Below are 26,497 nucleotides of genomic sequence, written 5' to 3'. Positions count from 1 at the left end.
AATATAAGAAGCAATTGTGATCTTATCTTAAAGAAACTACTAACACAAACTTACCCAGATCATGTCAAAGAACCGTTTTTTGTATCATACGACTTGAGACTAGTTGCAACATAGGAATCCAGTTAGCTTATTGATAGTGCGACACTAGTAGTGCTTTTCTACGACAAAATGTATATTACGATGTTTGCGCTACGAATATGGATGTGGTCTTTCTAAGTGCTTTATATCTACTAGACGTCACTACTACTTAGGGGCAAGTGTACCCCGTCGTATCAAGTAATAATCCGGTTAAGACCGGGTATCGAATCCACGGGATTTATAGTTACAAGTATTAGACGACTCGGTTTCGTATGTTATTTAAGCGGTAATTACTTTGGGTTAAGTAAGACACAACTACACACTATTCCTCACTATTGGCGACACAGATTTATGTAGCTAAAACTCTATGAAGTGAGATGAGTATGATAAGTTATAACCATGATAAATAATGACTCTAAATGTATACGGATAATAGTTTACTCTTGCAAAGACGACCAAGTGTAGTAGAACCGACCCGTGAAGCACTTAGACTACGTTATTCCTAGTCAAGGCGTGTCTAACGCGGGGGAATTAGAAACTAGGGCCCGTAAGTTCCGTGGCTTGTCAATTCCTACGGTTTCCGGTTTGTCACTTCTGGTAAGGCAACACCTATATAACTCCCTAAAGATGGCCCGAATGGCGGCGGTAATCGCGTTCTCCTACACAATAATCAATTATCAATATCAAAACAAGCAATAAACATTAACACATAAAGAGAAATAGAGATTATAAATCATAAATTATAAATATGGAAAGTGATTAGATGAAATACAACCAAGCCTAGTACATAGGAAGAGTACAAGCTAATTAGCAAGTAAAAAGGGAGAATCCGCCCTTGGAATTAGCTAACCGGACTCAAAGCCGTCTCCTAAGTCGTGGAGGTGGAACTCTCGAGCTTGGTGACGAATGGTGGAACTCTCGAGCTTGGTGACGAATGGTGGAACGGAGCGTCAATGGAACGCCGGAACAACGAACAAGCTCTCGAGGGGGAGAGTTTAACTTACAAAATTTGAATCTAAATTACAAGGAAAGAAAAGAGTATAGTGTAGCTCTCTAGTATGTAATTGGTGTCTAATGAAGTTCAAGAGCTTCTTATTTATAGACATCAAGCAAGGGCAAGTTTGTAATTTCACAAAGCGCAAGTATGGAGCAACATTATTTGGTGCAGAAATCCCATGATATGCCCTGCGTAAATTGGTCTACGTCTCGCGTAAATGCTCATTCCGTCAGAAATCTCCTGCATGTGGACCAATTCGTTGTCTTGTTGTCTCAAGCACGCCCTGCGTAAAGGATTGTACGCCCCGCGTGTTTGAGTCTCTGGAGTTTTATTGCTTGAATTGGAGCTTTTACGCCGTGCGTAGCTGAAGTACGCCCCGCGTAAGGAGAGTTGACTCTGGGAGACAATGCAGTCTGACTTTCAGGATTAGGCCAATCATTTCCGACATGTGTCATACGCCCCACGTAGAGTGGCATACGCCCCGCGTATGCTGAGTCAGTTCCACATGGCTTCTGCGGATAAGGCAATCATTACCGACACCATGTTTCACGCCCCGCGTAGGGGATTATACGCCCCGCGTATGGAGTGGATTTTTGCTCCTTTCTCGTACCTGAAATACAAAACTTGAGAGCCGAGTTAGCTTGACGATTTTATTTCCAAAACTAATCAAAACGAGGAAAATAAACTGAAAGTACGAGATTTATTTTTATTTTTTTATTTTATCAAAAACACTTTATTTTTGTAACTAAACTTATTTAATTTATCCAAAATCAATCCGTAAATCACGCTAAAAGATAGGGGTAAAATACCCCTATCACTTATACTTACAAATAACTACAAAAAAGATGTAGTCAACTGAATGTTTTTAACATCGTATCTAATGCAAACGCATATGAAATTCAAACACTTTAATTATCGAAAAGAAATTTCCTTAACATCCCATTAGTTTATACTTCAGGGATGCTTCAGGGTTAATTGATTTAATTAACACCCGCATAACATAAGACATGTCAGACTCTAAAACCTTGACCATCTATACTACAGGGCAGGAAATTGAAAAGTTCTAAAGGATATATAATTATCGATAATGACCAAATAACATCAACACCAAGACTTATGATCTATTCCTCAAGAAAGTTAGAAAGATTACAAATCCATGAAACTTATCTAACTACCTTCAGATAATAAGCTGGCCCAGTCGGAAGTTTTGACAGTATCCAATTCTTGCTCCATGCCCAAATTTTGAACTCACAGACATGACCTCATGGAAATTAGTAAATCTTTCATACCACTGCAAAGAATGTGTATCATTTTAGTTCTTGAATGTATTGAAAGAAGAAAGTCATAAAGTCATAACATTAGTCCATATACTTTAATACAAAAGGAATAAACCGATCATTCTGATCTCAATTTTCTTTGCAATTTCCACACTTTTGATCGAGTCTTTCTTAGTCAACACTAGCAACATTAGCATCATTATTGCTTTACAGATTACAAAAAAATGTAGAACAGATATGCAGTCATTTGATTGAGCCAACCTTGCAAATACTAAAAGCAGAACATTTTATTCTACTTCATTACACAGCTCTGTACCTTGCAAACAAGCCGTTGTGGATCTCTCCATAACTTAAATCAAAGCCTACTTCTAGAAATTAGCAATCTATAGCAACAAATAAACGGAACAACTATTGCCGAGTCACCCTGTTAACATCAGATGGTTCATAATAATAGCAAAAACAATATAATATCCAATATAATATCCACATACCACAAGCATCACCTTGAAACCCTTCAACCAAAAAATATTCTAAAGTTCATATAAATTGGTCTTATCCATTCCAGGACAAGCTCCCTTAAGAACCTTTATTTTCTGACCGCTTTTCAAGGGTAAATATTAAAAAAGGAAAGAAGAAGCAAAAGAGGCATTCAAGAATTAGTTAGTAATCAAAGATAAATCATGTAGAAGCTACAAGCTAGTACCATACACTAAATTTACATTTTTCCAGACTGCATATAAACACTAACAATACCAGCCATGTAATGACAAGTTTCAGATAATCATAATTATCAGTCTACGTAACAATACCAGCCATGTAATTATACCTTCTTATTGAAAAGCTTCCATTCCAACATCACTGATGCTCCTTGGAGGCTTCATCCCCATTTTAAACTAATGTGATTTAGGAAGTATAACCAGTCCTAAAGTGCATCACTTCCAATTTGTATCACACTAACCATGCTTCTTGGAAACAGAATCTCCACAAGACTTCATAAGAAAGCAGGAAGAACCTATAAAACAAAGACAAAGATTTATACTGCAAACCAATAACATAGAAAGAAAGAAAAATAAGCAAACCTGGTAGTCAGTGCCAGAACATATGCCAAGAATCTGATGCCTAGTAGTCCGAGGTTTATCAGTAACAATTGGCAACTTTTGGCCTATCATTTGATCGCAAAGGGTACTCTTCCCAACATTTGGCTTGACAAGAACAACCACATACTCTGCATTCTATCAATTAACTATCAGAATTCTCAATTGCAGAATCTGAAAGAAAGAAAGAAAGAAAGAAAGAGAGCTAACTGCTTCTATGAGTACGGTCAGACGAGTATTCAAGTTCTTCCATTTCCTAGTGCTCGAGCAGCACCATGTTCCTCTCTGTTTTCACACTCAATGACAAAGTCTTCGACTCTTCATCTTCTTCTTCTTCTTCTTCCTCCTCTTCACCTTCTTCGATTTGTTGTTCGCCAATCCAAAGCTGCTGTTGCTGCTTATTTGAAAAAGAGAAGATGGGTTTGTTATCTCCGACACTTTTGGGTATGACTGCTTCTTCTGGTGCTGCTTCTTATATACATTTGCCAGAGTTATAAGAACGAACATCAGCTATGAAGCAACAATTGCAGAAGTATGAAATTCAAAAACATGGAGATTCTTAAGTAGTTTTTCTAACCAAGAAAGAAAAATGTAAAGAATATCTAGCTCCAAATGACATAACCATATTAAAGCATGATTAAAGATGGAAATAGAAAAGACAATAGAAAGGTGAAACATATATGCAACTGGCACATTGATATATCAAATTGAATACTGATAGGCAACACGCCAGACCATCCAAACAACTAACAAAGGCCAACATACACACATATGGTAATAGGGTAATAGGATAGTGATGAGTGCAAAATTTAGAAACAAAAGAAAAGCAATGATTCCTTAACCAACTTACACCGTGCAAGATTGCAGTGGACTCGACACATCTTTTCTTCATTCTCATCATGTGTTACATTTTCTAAATGGCCTAACTATAACTTCTAAACTCTTTAGCATATTATATTAACTTGGAAATGGCAGATCAATTCAAATGAATGAGAGAGTTTTATAATGATATATATTAATACCCAATTGGAATCCATAAAATGTTAAATATCACTTCACATTGCTCATTTGAATTTCATGAAATAAAGCACTAGCTAGTGCAACGTCAATATAACAGTAGACCACCAATTGTAACAAGAGACATCAATATAACAGAAGACAACACCGATATTAAACCATTAAAGGTTTGCTAATCAATTTAAAACAGCAAATGTAAATGCTTCAACTTTGAAAGGTTTTCACTTCTAAATTTTGGAAGGTTTTGAAATCAGAAAACAAGAATCTGGATTGATCAGTGGTTATATCAAATACTTCAACAAGAACACAGTATAAAATAGAAACTCAGTTTGACATAGCAGTAGTGAAAGTAAAACACAAGTTAAAGCACAAACACAAGTAAAAGCACTAGAGTACAAACACAAATTAAAGCACGAAAGTACAAACACAAAAAAAGGAAAAGATGATACACCACCAGGATAAGATGAATCGGACAACATGTCAGGTATTTTCCTGCCCAGATTTGTCTTTCTCCCTCATTTTGTTGAAAATATGAGTATAACCATCAACATATGATGGGTTGTTCGCTTCCCACTCTGCCGAATTTTGGAACATCAGCACCCTTATCTGGCTGCCATATCACAAAGAGACAATAAACCATTTTATTTAAAGGCTCAAGATAGCAAAATAAACTAACCAGTCAAACACTAACTGAAGTAGCATTTGGGCGAAAATCCGAAAGTTGACACTGTTTCAAGAAGTACCTGTAGAAAACCCAAAGAGAGTGAGAAGAAGGCAGTTCACAGTAAGGGATTGAGCAGAATGAAGCGCAAAGCAAGGGATTGGGAACGAAATGCAGAACAGAGAATGGAGCGCACACCAAGGGTTTAGGTTTTTGCAAAGAAAAATTGAGCAGAGAATCGATGATACGGCTCGATTTAACAAGTTGGATGTGCATTCACAAGGGTTTTTGCTCGATTGGTATGAAATTTTGAAGCAAGGGTCTGAAATTCTAAGTCATCGTTTGAATTTCAGGCGAACCAAAAGAGGGAGGGAACGAAAAGAGATGGGGGGAAATGAAAATTGAGGGAGGGAAAATTTAGGGCACTAAAAGTAAAAGATATTAATAAGCGATTAATTTGATATTATTATAATCAATAAGTGTTTAGTTTTTTCCTTTACAATTTATAAGGGGTTTAATTTAACTATTAAAATAGAAAATAAAGAGGTTTTACTTTATAATGAATTAATATGGGGAATTTTTGATAAAAGTTAATAAAACAAAAAAAAAATCTTATTAATTAAATATTAATAGAATTTATACTTATTAAAAGTGTGGAGAATTTACTTTTAATAAGTGGATTTTATACCCTTACTAAATTTTGCTTATTAATACCCTTTTTCTTGTAGTGAGGCGATACAAGAAGTAACTCGTTTGTGACGCACGCTCTTCAAGCATGACACAAGTGATGACACAGAATACTTAGTTGTGTCGCGTTTACAGAACGCGCGACACTAGTTAATCTGTTGTGTCGCTTTTTCTTCAAGCGCGACACAAGAGGTGCGACACAAGTGAGCATTTCTGTACTAGGTTGGAGCCTCCAGGAAGAGCATTCCGAAGACCAGCTTGCATCAATATCGCCATTTTCGCAGCTGGAATTGAGAGAAACAGCGAGACACTCGTCTATCGGAGTTGAGAAAAACAACGAGATACTCGTCTATCGGAGTTGAGATTAGGAAATGAGAAGGACGAAGAAGATGAAGTTTTGGAAGAGAGGGGTAGAAGAGAAGGCGGCAAGAAGAGGAAGAAGAGGGGCGGGCGAGAGAACGTGACCTAGAGGGAAACAATTTTTTTTTATCTTTTAGATGGAATATATTTTTATTAATTTAATTTCTTTTAGTTTTCCTTAATAAAGCGGCAAATCTAAAAAAAGGAACAAAAAGATGGAGAGAAATAATATTAAGGCGGGTACATAAAAAAAAGTACAAATTTTGCTACATAATAAATTATTGTTTGCCACCAAATAAATTACCTGTGGCATTAGTCAGTTTTGCCACGCTTCAACTTTTCCCGTGGCATTAACAAGTTCAGCCACACAAAAAAAAAATACAGTGGCAAGATTCGTGGAACAGGTATATGTTTGCCATGGAATAAACTTAAACGTGGCATAAATACATCAAGTGATCAAAAGTTTATGGTGGAATCCATTTTTCCCGTGGCTAACTAAAAATATGCCACGAATTTTACATTCTCGTGGCATGATTCGTGGCACAAGTGCTCATTTGTTGTAGTGTGAGCAATGGGTGAAATGGCACCCCTCGGAGGCTTCGTGGGTAAAGATAAATTTAGATGGAGCGAACAATGGTGGCTCTGGCACCGCGTTTGCTAGAGTTCTGATCAGGGATCACAATGGTCAGTGGAAAGGCGGTTTCTGTGCAAGTCTAGGAAGCTGTTCGGCGATTTTGGCTCAGTTGTGGGGAGTCTTTGACGGTTTAACACTAGCTTGGTCAAAAGGGTACCGAAGCATTATTCTTGAAGTGGACTCATTGGGCGTGGTAAAGGCAATGGAGGGTGAGACGGGACCATCTCCCCCAAGCCTTACTCATCCATAAATGCAGAATACTTTATGAAAGAAACTGGACCGTCAAAATAATACATGTGTTTCGTGAAGGCTGCCGACTGGATGGAAAATTTCACAGGAAAGTTTTCATTGGGCTATCATGAGTGTGATGTGCCTCTTGTAGGTCTTCTAGAAGAGTAGGTTTTATCTAGTTTTTTCCCTTTTTTTTTCTTTGGGCTCAGTCTTCCTTGAAAAAAAAAAAGTCAATTAAGACATTAAACTATTAAAATAATCAATCAAATCCTTGAACTAAACAAAAATCATCAATCGAGTCCTAATTATACCCAAAAAGTAGAAACTGTGACTATTTGATATAGAATATAATAATCTGTGTTGGTTCAAAATGGGTTTGGAAAAAAGGGTTTAGAATGAAGACCGAATTGATGGTTTTTACTTAGATTAAGGATCTGATTGATTATTTTAATAGATCAAGATCTTAATTGACTGTCAAACCTTAGTTTAGGGACCAAATAGAAATTATGCCTTCATTTTTTTTTAAATAATAATAATAGAACGAGAAGAAGAATATCCCAAATTGTGCAACCATTGAACCTGAACACGCTCTCTTCCATGGAAGCTCTGTAAAAGAATCACAAAGAAGCCAAATATTGCCAGAAACAAACGTTTCAAAACCTTCAAGGTTTTAAAGCCTCCACCATCGGACGTCGATTTCAGGTCAGCGATATTGCAATAATCCAAAGCCGCAATTGCTAAATCTCATCCAGAATTGCTCGACTTAGCCGAGGCTAGTTCTTATATCCAGCGATTCCGCGGCCAAAGTAGAACGCGTGGTTCGGGAAGTGAAGCCTGATAATGTGGTAGTTGAGCTGTGTAGAACAATGTAAGTTCGATTCTTAATTTATTCATGGATTTAGGGTTTTAATTATTATTTTTTCTTAGTTGTGGAGAGACAATCTCTCTAAAATGTTTAGGAACAAGATGTATAATTTTATTTAGGAACAAGATGTATAATTTTTCTTAGTTGAGCTGTGTAGAACAATGTAAGTTCGATTCCCAATAAAATATGATGATTGAATTCTTCTCAGTAGTTGTATTATACTATTATTCTCTCGAACCTTACCTTGCTACATTTTTTAGATCTTGCTGTCATTGTCCTGATTATAATGTGGAATTGCGTTCTTTTTTCATATTATTTTAACTTGTATATGGAATAGCTTTGTTGTTCATTGCTGAACCTATGTTGCACTGAAACTCCTTTTCAATAGCGTTTTTCATGTCTGCCAGTATAATTCTAGCTAATTGAAACTTCATCTTTAGCTAGAACTTCTTAATGATAATTTCTATTTTATTTCCTGCTTGTAACAATCTATAGAGTATAAATAACATTTTTACTGTTATTATACTTTTAATATTTATAAATATGTCCTTGCAACATAGATGCTAACTCTAATTAAATCAAAATGGTCAATGTTGATTATGGGAATTGGAATAGTTTAGGTGGGATACATGCTTATATTCAACACTTGTAAGGTGAACTGGAAGTTTTCTATCCCTACTGATCTTCTTCCAGATTCAAAATATTTCAAGAAAATTTAACAATTTCTGCTAGTACAAAACAAATCTTTATGTTATTTTCTACCTGTTATAAGACATTATTAATAAGTTGGTTCAACAGGAAAGGAAATATGTATCTTGCTCTCATGGAATTTCAAAACACAGACATGCATTGTAGTTAGAATTCCTATTTTTCAAAACATGAAAAATATGCATAGATACACTACAGAAAAGCAAATTTCTCATCAATCAGTTGATGGTTATCTTAACATCATCACTTATTGCAGAGTTTATTTACAGAGCTGGGATTATGTACACTAGTGATGAAGGTGAGGTTGGCCAACAATTAAGATCAAGCATGTTTTCATTGAGTGGGACGGGATTTTTTTGTGCTGTTGTTCGTAGCATAAAATTGGGTAAAAAAGGGTGGCCCGGTGCACTACGCGTCCCCGCTTAAGCTGTTTTTTTTTTACAACAACATGGGTAAGCTGTAAGCACTATCTTTTCTCTTAATTAGTTCGAAGAATAACTAAAGGGTAGTTTCTCATTGATCAAGTAATCTACAGGAGGTCAAACTGCTCTAGCTTTACAATTCCTTTTAGCTCTTTTCTCATCAAAATTATCTTCTGATACCAACCGCCTGTTGGGGATGAGGTAATTTCATGCAGTTTTCTTTCTTATTTAGGACTTGCAGAATGAAATGAGCAGGTATACATGCTGCTCAAATTATGAACTTTTATTCATATCTTGCAGTTTTCTGCCGCCCGGAAATTTGCTGAAGTAGTATGTGCTCAGATAGTTTTGGGAGATCGACCAATTGAAATAACAGTAAATACATCTCAATCTATGAATTTTATATATAAGAAAATTCCACACTGCGGTTCTATGAAGTGCATATGTTTGGTTTTGTTAATTGTTTGCATTGTCCCAAACAACCTAATTTTTGTTTTATTTGTTGAATACTCTACCTGTCTGCTAAAAATTCTTGCTATGCTTTTTCTTGGTGTGAGTGTTGGTTTTAGGGTTAAATCTCTAGATTGGTTAATTCAGCCTATGGTTTAAAGTCAGATAGCACTCTTCTACCTTTTTTTTTCTTCTTTTAGTAGTCTTGACGTGAATTAATTGTATAAATGTATGGATAGCTGAAAAGAAGATAAATGGTTGCTTCCATTGATATGTATATAAATTTAGTCAAAATTAAATCTATAATGTAAACTGTTCAATGATGTTTGCATGCTTCTTTAGTGTTTTGTTTAGGAGGTGAATGAGATGTGGGCACTCTTAGGATATTACAAGCGGGCACGTTTTCTCTTATTAAAGTGAGCAATTACTTATGCTTTTGTATGGGATATGGGTCAATTTTACACTCTTTTTATAAAATAGTTCAATGTTACTTCAATGATAGATATTCTGGCTCCATTTCGTCTTTATTAGTGGAATTTCGATACTAATTTTCATTAAGTAAATCCGTATTTACTTGGTAAAAGATAAAATTGAATTAGGTTTTCTATGTTGTTGAGGCTAAGTTGAGCTAAAGTTTCTACCCTAGAGACAACATGGAGCTATTGTTGGGCTTTTGGAGACTAAATATGTATATAGGCCCAACTGAAGCGATGGGCCCAACTGCAGCGATCCAACTTGGGCGATTAGGGTTTCAGACGGTTAGGGTTTCTTGAGCAGTATAAATGTAACCTCTTTCTCTGTAATCCGCATCTCTTTCATTATAGTGAAATATCCTAGCCTGGTAGTGCCCCAGACGTAGTCATTCATGTTGAGTGGCGAACTGGGTAAACAATTCTTGTGTGATTGCTTTTGTTTTCGTTTATCGTAATCGTATTTTATTGCTAACACCTATTTTATGTAACAAGGGTAAAACAAATATTTCTTAATAGGCAATAACCTTGCCTTATTCGACTTCTCTCGCTTTTGTGAAGTATTTGCTTGATATTTTTGAGTGTGAAAGGATAATTTCACGTCTAACTTGAATAAGTCGAAAGCTGTAATCATTCCCAAGCCGGTTGGGAACCTGAAGTTGAAATATCTCAATTGCATTGATTTCTAAAGTTAATCCTTGTCTTTAATTGTTTGCATTGTCCCAAAAAACCCAATTTTTGTTTTACGTTTTCTTGAATACTCTACCTGTCTACTGAAAATTCTTGCTATGCTTTTTCTTGGTGTGTTTTGTTTTTAGGGTTAAATCTCTAGAATGGTTAATTTAGGCTGTGGTGTAAAGTCAGTTAGCACTCTTTCTACCTTTCTTTCTTCTTTTGGTAGCATGAAATCTTGATTGTTTTCAAAATATGCAAGGTGTTCAGACTGGAGTATTAACAATTTCAGCCACGGTGAATGTGAAGAAGAGAAAGATATGGGGTTCAGGTATCTGAAGTGATGCTGCAAAAGACTAGAGTTCATACTGTGATTGATTAATACAATCATTGGATGCTGATATGGTCTAATCTTCTGGATCTTTCCCAGGCTTTTCTTGAGGTAAATTTAGTCGAACTGAACTCTTTAATGTCAACTGTTCAATGATGTTTTTAGGTTTTTCTTAGGTTTAAAGCATTGTTTGGTCCCTCCTCTATCCAAAATTTTATCATTTGGCCCATTACCTATTATTTGGTCACATTTGGCCTCTTATCTATTCCAAATTGGTGAACTTTCACCCAATTTGGATTCAAACTTAACCAAATCATTATCTCATTGATAAGTAACGGTATTTTGACACTTGAACTTAATAGATTTTAGTTTAGGATTTGCTTTTTGTTTTTTTAATCTAATTAATTATTTTCACATAATATGAAAAAAACTTTAAAAAATATCATATTTCAAGTTTAAGTGTCAAAATATCGTTACTTATCAATTAGATAACGATTCGGTTAAGTATTCATAAAAATTGGGTGAAATTTCACCAAATGGGATAGGTTAAGGGCCAAATGTGGCCATATAATTGGTCATGGGCCAAATGACACAATTTTGAATAGGTCAGGGGCCAAATAATGCTTTAAGCCTTTTTCTTATGGATCGATCTTACTTCTTTTGTGTTTTATACAGCTGGTGAGTGAGATGTGGGCAGGGTTAGGATATTACAGGCGGGTTCGTGTTCTCTTAGAAGTGAGCAATTACTTGTGCTTTTGTAAGGGATATGGATCAATTTTACACTCTTTATATAAAATAGTTCAATCTTACTTCCAGGATTGATATTCTAGCTCCGTTTTGACTTTATTAGTGGAATTTCATTACTAATTTTCATTAAGTAAATAAGATTGGATTAGGTTTTCTATGTTGAGGCTAAAATGAGCTAATGTTGGATTAGTGCAATTTAGCCTCAACATAGAAAACCTAATCCAATTTTATATTTTTGTAAGTAAATACCGATTTACTTAACGAAAATTAGTAATGAAATTCCACTAATAAAGTCAAAATGGAGCTAGAATATCTATCACCGAAGTAACATTCAACTATTTTATAAAAAAGAGTGAAAAATTTAGGCAAAAAGCATCCTGAGGCCCCTGATCTTTCATTGTTTGGTGCATTAAGCCCTCGATCTTTTATTTAGACACATTGAGCCCCTGATCTTTCACCATTTGGTGCATTAAGCCCTCGATCTTTCATTTAAACACATTGAGCCCTTGATCTTTCATATATGGGTGTATTAGGTCCTTTCATAAATCAATTAATATATAGGTTTATTAAGAGCATGTTTGGTGTGACAACAAATGATGTTCTAAAAATAACAAATTCTAAAATAAAAAATATATTATACAAATTAATAAAAATAATTTAAATAAAAAATAAAAAATTTATTGAACACAATAAAACCTTATTTTTCGATAATTATGTTCTAAAAATAAAAATAATGTTAAAATTGAAGCACATTTTGTGGAAATAAGAAGGGTAATTTTATCAATAACAAGTAACTACAAACAACTGTTCATGAAAATAGCTTTTCGTGAAAAGCTCCAAAATGTTGCAGTGTCCAGAGAAAATGCGAAACGGTGCAGTTATATAAACCTAACCAAACATACCCTTAATAAACCTATATATTAATTGATTTATGGAAGGACCTAATACACCCATATATGAAAGATCAAGGGCTCAATGTGTCTAAATGAAAGATCGAGGGCTTAATGCACCAAATGATGAAAGATCAGGGGCTTAATGTGTCTAAATAAAAGATCGAGGGCTTAAGGCACCAAACAATGAAAGATCAGGGACCTCAGGATGCTTTTTGCCAAAAAAATTTACCCATTTCCCTTACAAAGGCATAAGTAATTGCTCACTTCTAAGAGAACACGAGCCCGCCTGTAATATCCTAAGCCTGCCCACATCTCATTCACCTCCTGTATAAAAGACAAAAGGAGCAAGATCGATACATCAGAAAACGTAAAAACATCATTGAACAGTTGACATTAGAATTCAGTTTGACTAAATTTACCTCAAGAAAAGCCTGGAAAAGATCAGGAAGAATAGACCATATCAGCATCCAATGATTGTATTAATCAATCAGAGTATGAACTCTAGTCTCACTTCAGATCCCGAACCCCATATCTTTCTCTTCTTCGCATTCTTCATGGTTGAAATTGTTATTACTCCAGTCTGAACACCTTGCATATTTTGAAAACAATCAAGATTTCATGCTACCAAAAGAAGAAGGAAAGGTAGAAAGAGTGCTAACTGACTTACACCACAGCCTAAATTAACCATTCTAGAGATTTAACCCTAGAAACAAAACACACCAAGAAAAAGCATAGCAAGAATTTGTGCTTTTTTTCACATTTTTAATGAGTTTGTGGTTTCTTGTGTAGTGTTGAAAGAGGAGCTCGAGTGTTAAGAGTGTCCCTGAAGTCCCCGTTAAGAAACCCGATGAGGAATGTTGGTAGTTCAAGGTTTGGATTTTTATTGAGAGCATCGGGTGTTCCCAGCACTCCCCATTGGGATTGCGCCATGTGGTACCACATGACATTTTGTGTCACATTGCCCAATCCCAATGGGGGATATTAGAAACACCCGGTGCCTGCAATAAGTTCTCCAAGGTTAGACATTCCGGGAGAAAGCCGAGGAAGTATCATTATTGGATGATAAGGTAGTGGCATTTGCATTTGCAATTGTAACACCAATTGTCTAATTGTATTCGATGAATGTAATGTTATGCTGCACGAACTCTGAAACGGACACGGACACCGGGAGATGTTATTCAGTATAATGAATGTAATGCTATGTTATACGGAATCTGAAACGGAAAGAGAAACAGAAATGGACACCATGAAACGTTTTCTAAAAAAAAATATCTATTAAACATTTTTTTTTGCAGTATAATAAAAATGTAACCATTATATTTAACAGATTATATATGAGATATTGGTCAAAATTGCCCTTACCACTTGTCAATTGTAGGTAAAAGCATAAAGGGCATTTTGACCATTATCTCTTAATTTTGTCTTTTCCTCTGTTCTTTAATTTCACCACACTATTAGTCAACTTAAAAAAAATCCCGTCTTTAAATAAAAAGTAAAAGAAAAGGCATTTTTATTAATTATTCAAGTTTCAGATTTTGTTTTAAAAATATGGAATACAATTTGAAAGTTTGTTGAATTTCTAAAAATCTGAGTCTAGAAGCTTTCATAAATGCAAAAATGAAATTTTTTTCATTTTAGGGAATAAAAACCATAAAACCCAGATTCTCAATTTGACTTATACAGAAACAATATTTTTATTTTTGGTTAATTAAGTTCAACTGTAAACTAATCTTTGGTGGTTTTATTTTTCAATTATAGTAAGATTAAAGTAGTTTTCAAAATTAGTTTAGTGGTTTTAGCTTCAATAAACAATGGGTTTTAAAACAGTGGTTTAGTGAATTAAAATTTGGAAAGTAAAATCTAATTAGTGAGAAATAATCTGCTTAATTATGGAATTGCTTATAATATGATATACATTGTATAAACTCCCACCTATGTATGTTAATAAAAGATTTCCTTTTGATTTTACTGCATGGTTTTTCTTTTATTTTAACTGTACAGGTAAATTTTTTTATTTTAATTACTTTGTGTGTGTATAATATATAGTGTTAGAAAAATAGTTATGTAGAAAAAACACCAATCAGCAAATTATATATTTCTTTCAGACATAAAAAAAAAAGTTTGAAGATGTCACAAAATTTAATTTTAAAAATATAATTCTATATATACCAACCCTATCCTTTATCACCATATTTGCTTAATCAAAATCAAGTCTCATATGCTTATAAAATCAGCATCCATATCCTTCCTCCTTTCTCATCTCTCCTTTCTCACAAAAATCTAATTACCATGGAAAATCACAGTAAGTAATTCAGAATTGATAAATTGAAGATTTCTGAGTTTATGATCATTTTTAAACTTAATTATCATTTTTTTTTGGGTGAAGGTGAAGCACTGAATATGATTGAAGTTGAGAATTCTGCATCTTCAGGGAATGAAATGATGAATAAGAGAGGAAGACAAAGAGATGAAGAAGAGTCTGATGTTGTTGTTGTCGTTGCACCCAAGAAGCCGAAAGTGATGTGGACTAATTCGCTTCATAATCGGTTCTTGCAAGCCGTAATCTATCTCGGCTTAGACAGTAAGCAGCTCTTCTCTTGTAATTTCTTGTGATTTATGAGAAAAAAATTGAAGTTTCTTACACTATTTTATGGGTTTTCCAGCGACCAGTGAGTGCTCAAACCCACTGGCGAGTCTCCCCTTGAATCTGTCCCTGTCTATATATATATTTTTTTTATGAACTTTTACTTAGCTGATTATTCGATTTTGCAGAGGCGGTTCCTAAAAAGATTCTTGAATTGATGAACGTTCATGGTCTCAAAAGAGAAAATGTTGCCAGTCATCTCCAGGTACGAATTAAGTGCAATTGATTGGAGCCTTCAAAAAAAAAAGTGCAATTGATTGGATAATATATGAATAAATTTAATTTTCCGTTTTTATTCCAAATAATTACATAATCTGTGATATAAATTGTAGTAGTAAGATAGTTTTCTCATTTTATAATTATTAGAATTTTTTTTATTATGTTTTGTAAGAATATTACTTAAATAGAGAAGAAGATATTTTAAAGCCTAATATATATTACTGGGTTAAATATTAAAAATACTACAAATTTCTGTCTAAAGTTACTGAAAAATAAAAAATTATGATTAATTTCTGCGAAATTTAACCAACCAATCCACTTAAATGTTTGAAATTAAATTAGAATAAGATAAAAAAAAAAGTAAAATTACTTGCATTGTATAAAATGTTACGAATATTTTTTTTTATAGTTCGTTTGGAATATAATTGAATATACCTAAATTATGAGTGAGTAAATCTCTTTTTTTTTTGCATTGTATAATTCTTCTGAGAAAAAAATTAATCAGATTTCTTTTTGTTGTTTTTTCAGAAATACAGAATGTTTCTCAAGAAGGTAGCAAAGAAAGGCTTATTTTCATCATATGAAACGTCTGAAAGAGTACTTAAGTCGGCATTTGCAACCGGCTATAATCCGTCATTATTAGACAAAAATAACCTCCGGCTCCCTCGAAAACCATTGAGCACATTTCAAGAAGTACATAGAGAAAATTTCTCCGTTGGAAAAAGCTTCTCTAGCTATTCTTGTCATGAAGCTTCCTCTAGCAGTTCGGCACCACAGGTCCTCTATGGACAATCTGGTTTATTATATGGTCTCGGCAATTTTCAGCGACCAACATTTGGCGACACAGATATTTTTCAGCGACCAAATCAGCCAAGGTATTTGTCTAATAATAGCTTATGTTCATGCTCAAATCTAGTATTCTGCCATCAGAATTTTTTTATCAATCAATTTTTCTGTATTCATTGGTAACTTTTATTATTATCTATGATAGGTCGGGGATTCAAATGCAACCGAACAATGCTATGAATGGGTTCACAGCTCCTACAACTCCTCTAATGCCTATGTATCAGCAGGAGAAGCAACTACTGGGATCAAATTTTGGCAGTCAGACTCCTTATCTCCAATCCGGATATTATGCTAATTCAGCAAGTGCAAACAATGTGGGACTAGGAACTATGAGTACTAATTTCAGTAGTAATTTGAATAGCAACAGCATGCTCGGAACCGGTCCTTATGGCTCGGGGAATTGGACTAGCAACACTGGAATTGATAATGCAAATGCTGTGCTTACTGGTAATTATGTGCCTAATGAAGGGGGGTTTTCTTTGGAAACTGCATTTGGTAACTCGGTTAGACTAGGAGGATCTTCTTCGCCGTCTTCCGGTATATTTGGTACTACTAGCCAATTGCGGGTGTCGCCATTCACCGTTGGGAATCAGGAAAGTAGTTCAATGTTGAGGCCGAATACTAATGCTAGTCCTCAAAACCTTATAAATGATGTTGCTAGCATGTCTGATCTTGATCGTCTAGTCTTTGGCTCTACCAAATCTACAACTCCTACTCAGGTTAAATTATGTGCACAGTTTCATTTAAGTTTATCATTTCATGATAATTTAAGTGTTTATTTAGTCCGTTATTCGTCTATTGATGGCTGGTTTTGATATGTAGCAGCAAGGTGCGGAAGGTGCATTGAACGCGTCTGATGAATTTCTTAGTGATGATTTTTCTACCTCGTGCACTATTTTGGACAAATCTGCTTCGAATGGCAAAAGCTCGCAGGTAAGTCTTTTTTTCGTCCATAAATAAATTTATATTATTTCGTGCATTGGAATCCTTTAATCCTAGTTTTGATATATTGAACTTGTATTCTTGTCATTTGTTCTATATGCAACACTTAATAGGATCCTATTGTTTCGGTTTTGGTATTACTCTACCAACGATTTCGGCCTTGTGTATCTAGGGTTAGGGTTTCGGTTTCACACGTTTATATTTAGGGGTTAGGGTTAGCAGCAGCAGCTAATAAAGTTTTACTCTCTCTTAGGGTTTAGATTTAGGGGTTTGTTTTTCTTTTTTCTTTTCAGCTAATTTTTCATGCACGTGGCAAGACTTAATAGTTGGTTAAATTGGGTGACATTTCACAAATTGGGATAGGTTGAGGTTTCGGCCTTGTGTATTTAGGGTTAGGGTTTCGGTTTTAGTATTACTCACGGGTTTCGGCCTTGTGCATCTAGGGTTAGGGTTTCGGTTTTCTCACGTTTATATATGTGAAACTTTGTTCATGTATACATTGAGATCTATACTGTCATGATTGATTTTTCCTTTTCCTCCATGAAATCAGCAGCAGCTAATAAAGTTTTACTTTGTAACTTAGGTTTAGATTTAGGGATTTCTGATTTTTCACTACCTGTTACCTGGTTTCTTTTTTCTTTATAACTAATTTCTTATTTCTACATATGTAGTCCATATGATAAAAAAAAAAAAATTGAAGACATGCCCCGTGTCACGTCCACATGTCAAATATCGTTCCACGTGGCAAGAGTTAATAGTTTGTTAAGTTGTCATTCAAATTCAGTGACATTCCACAAATTAGGATAGATTAGGGTCAAATGTGACCAAAATAACAAGTTAAGGGCCAGCCACAACGTTTTGGATCGAATAGTGTTTTAAACCTAATAATAAACGCTTTTATCAATCCTTTGTTCCATATTCTTCAAGATGTTTAAACACGATGATAGTTTCGATGTTTAATAAAATGTTGCAATTCAATAAAATGAGAATAAATCTCCTAATCATTCCTATGAAAAATGTTAGTATATTGTTTTTGAATTAGCTAGTTGTCAATATATAAGGAAACCGAAACCTAATCCACGACTATCTTTACATGCACACGTGACACGCATATGGAAGTTTTCTAAAAGGGTGTTCAATTAGGATTAGGGTCTCAAATCGATATATCATTTATCAATAAGATGTGTTTATTCTCACACAATATAACATTTTTCTGTCATATATTTTTTGTAGCCCCAACGCAATCCCGATGAGCCTAAGGAGATCGAGCGTACTAGCATTAGTACTCATCAAGAAATAGGAACATTCGAAGAGAATCAGGCATGTTGCGATACATATTTTCCATCATCTTTTTATAAAAGTTATAACTTTTTTCGTTACACGGGAAACACTATATGCACCATGTCATCCGTGTGCCAGACCTAATTGGTATTAAATTGTGATTTTATACATGCAGGGGTGGGACGAGTTACACATCTTGCTCGGAAACAACGCCCCTACCGACGGGATACTGGACATCTGACTATACCAAATCTAGATTCAATCATGAACAATTTTTTCCGTTTCAAAAGATTGAATTTAGATTTTATAGTCACATTTATATCTTATCTAAGACATTAATTTAACTTTGTCGTTGTTTAATTTCCGTCGTTAAAAACATATATAGTTTGCTTAATTTTTTTTCTTTTTTAGTTTTATAATTGGGGAATTAATGTGAGATTGGTACATGGTTAATCTCTAAATTCACATTTATGTTTTATCTCATCATGGTTGATAAGAGATTGATTATTTACCAATCCCAATTACAAATTCCTCTAAATAAATTTTATTTGTAATGGATGCTTTAAACTTATTAAAATTTAGTTTAATATTGGATGTTTATTTAGTATTCTTGGTAGCAATTCTTTTTTTATCTATTTTTTTAAAACTAAATATTTATATGTTTTAGGCAAAACTTATAATTAAATCTCTAAAATTTTCTATTTTTATTTTAAAATAAGCTCTTGATTATTTATTTTTTTCATTGATTATTGAATTCGTAATTGATCTAGCTTTTTTTAATAATATATTGGCTACTTTGGAATTTCTAGTTGAGGTCTAATCATGGTTTTTGTTTGGGTTTAATGGTGATTTATCACAAGTTAATTTTGGTGCAGAACTAAAAATACCAAGACCTCAAAATATATTTGATCGAATTTTCTGATCCTTTTTGTACTGAGATTCTTTTATAATCCGGTCAAAACATAGGGGTTAATCCCTTGTTTGGGGTAATTTTAGAAAATTACCCTATTGGATCTGGTTGGAAAATATTTCCCTAAAAGGGGTTATTTTCCAACCATAATTAGAAATATAATTTTTTTTCAATTTAATTACCCATTATGGCACCTACAGCGCCTAATGGGCATGTTGACAGGAATCCGCTTTTCCTATATTGGGTAAAACGCAAACCTTATTGGCGTGCTTCCTTATTCGCGAGAATTTCCTTCCACAAGACTGTCGGAGATTAATATAAGATATATGATTGGACTTTAACTACCAGCTCGAGCTTTTAGTTCAAACGGTTCCATGACATGGTATCAGAGCCTCTAGGACCAAACGGTCGAGGGTTCGAGTCTCGACAACCTCATTAATTTGTGGAATTAAAACACATGGCGGGATGGACATGTGTTGTGCATGCTGCAAGCCCAAAGGGCATTTGCGTGTGGGGGTGTGTCGGAGATAAATATGATGCGTAGTAGGGAGACATCCGAATAAGCAAGAAGAGATCCTGCCTTTGTTGGTGTGAAATGTAAGCACTAATGTAACGTGCCATTCAAATACCTCAAAATTCTTTTAACCGCCTGCCAATGAAGAGTGGTCGGGGAGTGCATATATTGGCAAACCCGGTTGACGGCATAGGCAATGTCAGGATGAGTGATTGTGGCATATTGAAGAGAACCGACAACTTGACGAAAGAGTTTTGGATCATGAAAAGGTTCAACGTGACGAGTGAGAGAGAATTAGGATCAGCCGGAGTAGAAATTACAGCACGAAGTCATGTTGTTACGATTGAGAATATCATGAATATAGCTTTGCTGAGACAGGGTTAGACCTTCTGAATTTGTACTGATTTGTAAGCCCAGGAAAAAATTTAGATTGCCAAGATCTTTTAGTGCAAAAATTTGATGTAGTTGTGTGATGAACTGCTGAATCATGGCTACATTAGTACCTGTGATAATTAAATCATCCACATACACAAGGATATAGATAATGGATATGGGAGTAATATGAACAAACAACGATGTATCAGAAGCATGGAAACCCTGAGTAACCAGATATTGTTTGAGCTTATTAAACCAAGCCTTTGGTGCCTGTTTGAGTCCGTAGATGGCTTTGTGAAGGGGACACATATGAGTTGGATGACTAGGATCCTCCAAACCACGTGGTTGTTTCATGTATACTTCTTCCGTTAAATCACCATTAAGGAAGGCATTGTTTATATCAAGTGGTCGGATACACCAACCATTGGAGAGAGCAATCGAGAGCACTAACTGAATGGTGGTCGGTTTGATAACCGGGCTGAAAGTCTCAAAAAAGTCAATACCCGCCTCTTGACTAAACCCTTGTGCCATTAACCGAGCTTTGTGACGTTCAGTTTTGCCATCGGAGCGTCGTTTGATCCTGAAAATCCACCTACACCCAACAATATTAACATTAGTAGGACAAGAAATAAAAGACCATGTGTTATTTCGCATGAGGGCATCATATTTTGCTTGCATTGCCTTTTTCCAACATGTATGTTTAACTGATTGATTAAAGGTGTGCGGCTCATTTTCTATATTAGAAGAGAGGGTGGTGGAATTTTTTTTTGGCTTGAGGGAGTTGGTACTGGCTCGAGTAACCATAGAGTGATAATTATGTTCAGCTGCCCGATAGTGAGATGTGGTGGGTTGAGTCTGTTTCGCACGGGAGCTGGTAGTGGATTGTTGATATGGAGGAATGTGTGGTTGCATGTTAGGAGTGGTAGGTGGGGTTGAGGAGTGTTATGATTCTGTCGAAGAAGTAGGAGGAGTGGAGGAGCGATGTGACTCGTCCGAAGAAGTAGATGGTACCGGTGAGCACAAAGGAGGCATGGCAGCAGCATGTTCAAGGAGAGAGGGGGTGTTACCTGGTGATTAAAGAGCAGGAAGAGTTGAAATTGTGTTTGGGGGATTAGCATAAGGAAAAACATTCTCATTAAAAACGACATGGCAAGAGATATAGATGCGGGATGATGGTTTGTGAAAACAGAGATAGCCTTTATGTGCCACACTATATCCAATAAACACACATGGAAGCGATCGAAAATCGATTTTATGATGGTTGTAAGGCCTAAGAAATGGGTAACAAAGACAACCAAAAATCTTTAGAAAACCATAATCAGGATGTTTATTATAGAGTTTTTCGTAGAGTGATTGAAAATGAAGTAATGGAGTGATAATGCGATTGTGGAGGTAGGTTGCTGTTTTGAAAGCATGTTCCCAAAATTCTTGAGGGAGAGATGATTGGGCTAAGAGAGTGATTCCTTTTTCAACAATGATACGATTTCGTCGTTCGACGGCACCATTTTGTTCTTAGATGTATGGGCAAGAAATTCGACGTTGAATGCCATGATTTTTATCATTGATTACCCACTCAATTTTTTATATTGTAGTATTCTGCTATCAGAATGTTTTTATCAATCAATTTTTTCCGTATTCATTGGTAACTTTTATTATTATCTATGATAGGTCCGGGATTCAAATGCAACCGAACAATTCTATGAATGGGTTCACAGCTCCTACAACTCCTCTAATGCCTATGTATCAGCAGCAGAATCAACTACTGGGATCAAATTTTGGCAGTCCGACTCCTTATCCCCAATCCGGATATTATGCTAATTCAGCAAGTGCAAACAATGTGGAACTAGGAACTATGAGTACGAATTTCAGTAGTAATTTGAATAGCAACAGCATGCTCGGAACAGGTCCTAATGTTGCTTATGGCTCGGGGAATTGGACTTGCAACACTGGAATTGATAATGCAAATGATGTGCTTACTGGTAATTATGTGCCTAATGAAGGGGGGTTTTCTTTGGAAACTGCATTTGGTAACTCGGTCAGACTAGGAGGATCTTCTTCGTCGTCTTCTGGTATATTTGGTACTACTAGCCAATTTCCAGTGTCGCCATCCACCGTTGGGAATCAGGAAAGTAGTTTAATGTTGAGGCCGAATACTAATGCTAGTCCTCAAAACCTTATAAATGATGTTGCTAGCATGTCTGATCTTGATCGTCTAGTCTTTGGTGTTGAAACACCTTTCCACATAATTTTGATTTGACAAAATTGTTTAAGTATAAATTAAAATACATATTCTAAACACACTAAGTTTAAAATGCTTTGATTTATTCTACTAATGTGTTTGTTTAATGTTGAGTATAAATGTTATAAGTCATAAGGATTGGAAGGCCCAAGCCCAATACGGAAGCCAAGGCCCAAGTCAAACAACTCAGTACACTCGGCCCGCATATGTCAAGACGTTGCCGTTTTGAACAAAACGCAACTCAGCAAACGGAAGGATCTAGAAGACCTTCGGGAACAACTTCACAATGAAGCTGCTGAGTAGTCTCGACAAAGCGTACAAGACAGCAGCTGGCAAAGGAAAACTTCCAGACAAAGTGTTTCCTCTTTTGGCAAAGTTCAGACGACACAGTATGCTGTCCAGTTGACTTTACCATAAAAGGAGAGACCATCTGCTGAGCCGACCGAGGATAGAAGATACACGATTGTGATTGGCCGAGAGCTCTGTACAAGTCAGGATGACAACGACACATAGCCATTTCCCTCCAACGGTTATTTCGAAATTCGAAATGACCGATGACCCAGACGTCTCTATAAATAGTGCCATCACAAGCTTCACAAGATACAGAACTTGATCAAGCCATTACGCTGACCAAATCTCTACAAGTTTTGCAAGCAAGAAGCAAAGCAAATTCTTACACTACATTTCTAATATCTGTGTAAAAGTCTAGAGTGATTGTAAATCGTCTAAAGTGTCTTAGCACAACTTTGTATTAGGACAAAACACTTATCATTTCTAGAGATAGAAAGGAAAGGCTGAGTACTCGGTTTTAAGTACTCAGCAGAGAGATTAGGATTAAGTAGAAGTATAGAGGAAGGTACTCTTGTCCTACTCAATTGCTGATATTGTAAAAGGTTTGAGGCTCTACCTTTAAAGAGCTCAGTAGAGGATTGAAAATCTCCGAACGTGTTCCGGGGACAGGACGTAGGCTTAGAAGAAGCCGAACCTGGATAAATCTGCTGAGTGAAGTATTTCTTACCTTAACTCCTTATTTACATTGCTTGCTTTAAATAATTAAAACTGACCAAGTAAAGAGGTCAAGTTGAGTTGTGCGCGTTGAACGTCTGAGCTCAGGAATAGACTCAAGCTAAGAAACTGACCTAGTCACCTGTTGACTAAGCCAGTACCTTATTGTTTACTCAGCGCCGCTGTTCAAATCTTTTTCTTTAGAAAAAGAAGTCTGCCTAAATTGCAAAAAGTTTAAATAGTTTCTAACCCCCCCCCCTTGGAACTATACTTGCAACTAAACAAGGGACCAACAAGTGGTATCAGAGCCTAAGAGCTCACCTTAAAAGGTCTAACAACCTTGAGCTGATCCCTACCATGGGCGAAAACAACACTCGGTTTCTTCCTGGAAACCAAACAACTCAAATACTGCCTGAGGGGCTGTCCATTACTAGGCATCCACCGTTGGGAATCAGGAAAGTAGTTTAATGTTGAGGCCGAATACTAATGCTAGTCCTCAAAACCTTATAAATGATGTTGCTAGCATGTCTGATCTTGATCGTCTAGTCTTTGGTGTTGAAACACCTTTCCACATAATTTTGATTTGACAAAATTGTTTAAGTATAAATTAAAATACATATTCTAAACACACTAAGTTTAAAATGCTTTGATTTATTCTACTAATGTGTTTGTTCAATGTTGAGTATAAATGTTATAAGTCATAAGGATTGGAAGGCCCAAGCCCAATACGGAAGCCAAGGCCCAAGTCAAACAACTCAGTACACTCGGCCCGCGTATGTCAAGACGTTGCCATTTTGAACAAAACGCAACTCAGCAAACGGAAGGATCTAGAAGACCTTCGGGAACAACTTCACAATGAAGCTGCTGAGTAGTCTCGACAAAGCGTACAAGACAGCAGCTGGCAAAGGAAAACTTCCAGACAAAGTGTTTCCTCTTTTGGCAAAGTTCGGACGACACAGTATGCTGTCCAGTTGACTTTACCATAAAAGGAGAGACCATCTGCTGAGCCGACCGAGGACAGAAGATACACGATTGTGATTGGCCGAGAGCTCTGTACAAGTCAGGATGACAACGACACATAGCCGTTTCCCTCCAATGGTTATTTCGAAATTCGAAATGACCGATGACCCAGACGTCTCTATAAATAGTGCCATCACAAGCTTCACAAGATACAGAACTTGATCAAGCCATTATGCTGACCAAATCTCTACAAGTTCTACAAGCAAGAAGCAAAGCAAATTCTTACACTACATTTCTAATATCTGTGTAAAAGTCTAGAGTGATTGTAAATCGTCTAAAGTGTCTTAGCACATCTTTGTATTAGGACAAAACACTTATCATTTCTAGAGATAGAAAGGAAAGGCTGAGTACTCGGTTTTAAGTACTCAGCAGAGAGATTAGGATTGAGTAGAAGTATAGAGGAAGGTACTCTTGTCATACTCAATTGCTGATATTGTAAAAGGTTTGAGGCTCTACCTTTAAAGAGCTCAGTAGAGGATTGGAAATCTCCGAACGTGTTCCGGGGACAGGACGTAGGCTTAGAAGAAGCCGAACCTGGATAAATCTGCTGAGTGAAGTATTTCTTACCTTAACTCCTTATTTACATTGCTTGCTTTAAATAATTAAAACTGACCAAGTAAAGAGGTCAAGTTGAGTTGTGCGCGTTGAACGTCTGAGCTCAGGAATAGACTATAAGTGCTATTTCCTGACTCAAGCTAAGAAACTGACCTAGTCACCTGTTGACTAAGCCAGTATCTTATTGTTTACTCAGCGCCGCTGTTCAAATCTTTTTCTTTAGAAAAAGAAGTCTGCCTAAATTGCAAAAAGTTTAAATAGTTCCTAACCCCCCTTGGAACTATACTTGCAACTAAACAAGGGACCAACATTTGGCTCTACCAAATCTACAACTCCTACTCAGGTGAAATTATATGCACACATTTCATTTAAGTTTATCATTTCATGATAATTTAAGTGTTTATTTAGTCCGTTATTCGTCTATTGATTGCTGGTTTTGATATGTAGCAGCATGGTGCGGAAGGTGCATTGAACGCGTCTGATGAATTTCTTAGTGATGATTTTTCTAGCTCGTGCACTATTTTGGACAAATCTGCTTCGAATGGCAAAAGCTTGCAGGTAAGTCTTTTTTTTCGTCTATAAATAAATTTATATTATTTCGTGCATTGGAATCCTTTAATCCTAGTTTTGATATATTGAACTTGTATTCTTGTCATTTGTTTTATATGCAACACTTAATAGGATCCTATTGTTTCAGTTTTGGTATTACTCTACCAACGATTTCGGCCTTGTGTATCTTTGGTTAGGGTTTGGGTAGAAGCAATGTGAGAAGTAGGAAGAGGAAAACGATTACTTTTTCCAAGTTGACATGAATCACAAACATTTGGAAAGTTATTTGATGAAAGAAGAAGGTGAAAAAATGAAATGAGACATTGTAACAGCGGCTTGTGAGAGTGAGCAAGACGTTGATGTGAGCCGTGGAGGGTCGTGCGAACACCGGTAAGAGCCATGGTGGAGAGCTTTTTGTTTATGGTGGAAGGGAGCGGATACAAACCATGACTAACGACCCCTTGGAGAATAGTTTGTCCCTGAAAATTCTTAACACAACAGTGAGTAGGCCAAAATTCCACGAAGACATTATTATCTTGTGTTAATTTGGATACGCTAAGAAGATTTTTTGTGAGTTTAGGGACAATAAATACACTAAGCAAGCAAAGATTAGGCAGAGAACATGAACCAACATGAGAAATAGACAGATGGTTACCATTGCCAACTTGTAGTTTATCATCGCTGTTGTAGTCATCAGCAACAGTGAGTTTGCGGATGTCTAGAGCGACATGATCAGTGGCACTGGTGTCAAAGTACCAGGAAGGATCAAACACAATGGAGGAACTGCCATGTTCAGCAATATGT

The 26,497-nt window shown here is 35.8% G+C and overlaps 1 protein-coding gene and 1 long non-coding RNA gene across 8 annotated transcripts; one reads left to right on the top strand and one right to left on the bottom strand.

Moving 5' to 3' along the window:
• Positions 1-585: 585 nt before the first annotated feature.
• Positions 586-5,532, bottom strand: LOC136221929 (uncharacterized). 7 transcript variants are annotated; one of them, XR_010685411.1, is made up of 7 exons: positions 5,207-5,532; positions 4,915-5,073; positions 3,657-3,911; positions 3,432-3,577; positions 3,179-3,364; positions 2,251-2,366; positions 586-1,685 (listed from the first exon to the last, which is right to left on the bottom strand). It is a non-coding gene; the product is annotated as an uncharacterized lncRNA (long non-coding RNA). The 7 variants fall into 7 exon arrangements; XR_010685412.1 differs by adding an exon at positions 5,155-5,206 and having other exon boundaries at positions 3,657-5,073; positions 5,323-5,532; XR_010685409.1 differs by having other exon boundaries at positions 587-1,685; positions 4,918-5,073.
• Positions 5,533-7,609: 2,077 nt separating this feature from the next.
• Positions 7,610-18,767, top strand: LOC136216909 (putative two-component response regulator ARR21). Its single transcript, XM_066003459.1, has 12 exons — positions 7,610-7,904; positions 8,866-9,061; positions 9,145-9,232; positions 9,332-9,406; positions 13,384-13,661; positions 14,981-15,175; positions 15,367-15,443; positions 15,986-16,332; positions 16,449-17,022; positions 17,129-17,236; positions 18,479-18,565; positions 18,702-18,767. Exons 6-12 carry the CDS (start codon positions 14,995-14,997, stop codon positions 18,765-18,767), a joined length of 1,440 nt encoding a protein of 479 aa, XP_065859531.1. The 5' UTR covers positions 7,610-7,904; positions 8,866-9,061; positions 9,145-9,232; positions 9,332-9,406; positions 13,384-13,661; positions 14,981-14,994.
• The last annotated feature ends 7,730 nt before the right edge of the window (positions 18,768-26,497 follow it).

The sequence above is a fragment of the Euphorbia lathyris genome, chromosome 1 (assembly GCF_963576675.1).
Source record: "Euphorbia lathyris chromosome 1, ddEupLath1.1, whole genome shotgun sequence".
In the NCBI taxonomy this organism is placed as follows: Eukaryota; Viridiplantae; Streptophyta; class Magnoliopsida; order Malpighiales; family Euphorbiaceae; genus Euphorbia; species Euphorbia lathyris.
This window is presented reverse-complemented; position numbering and strand designations above follow the sequence as displayed.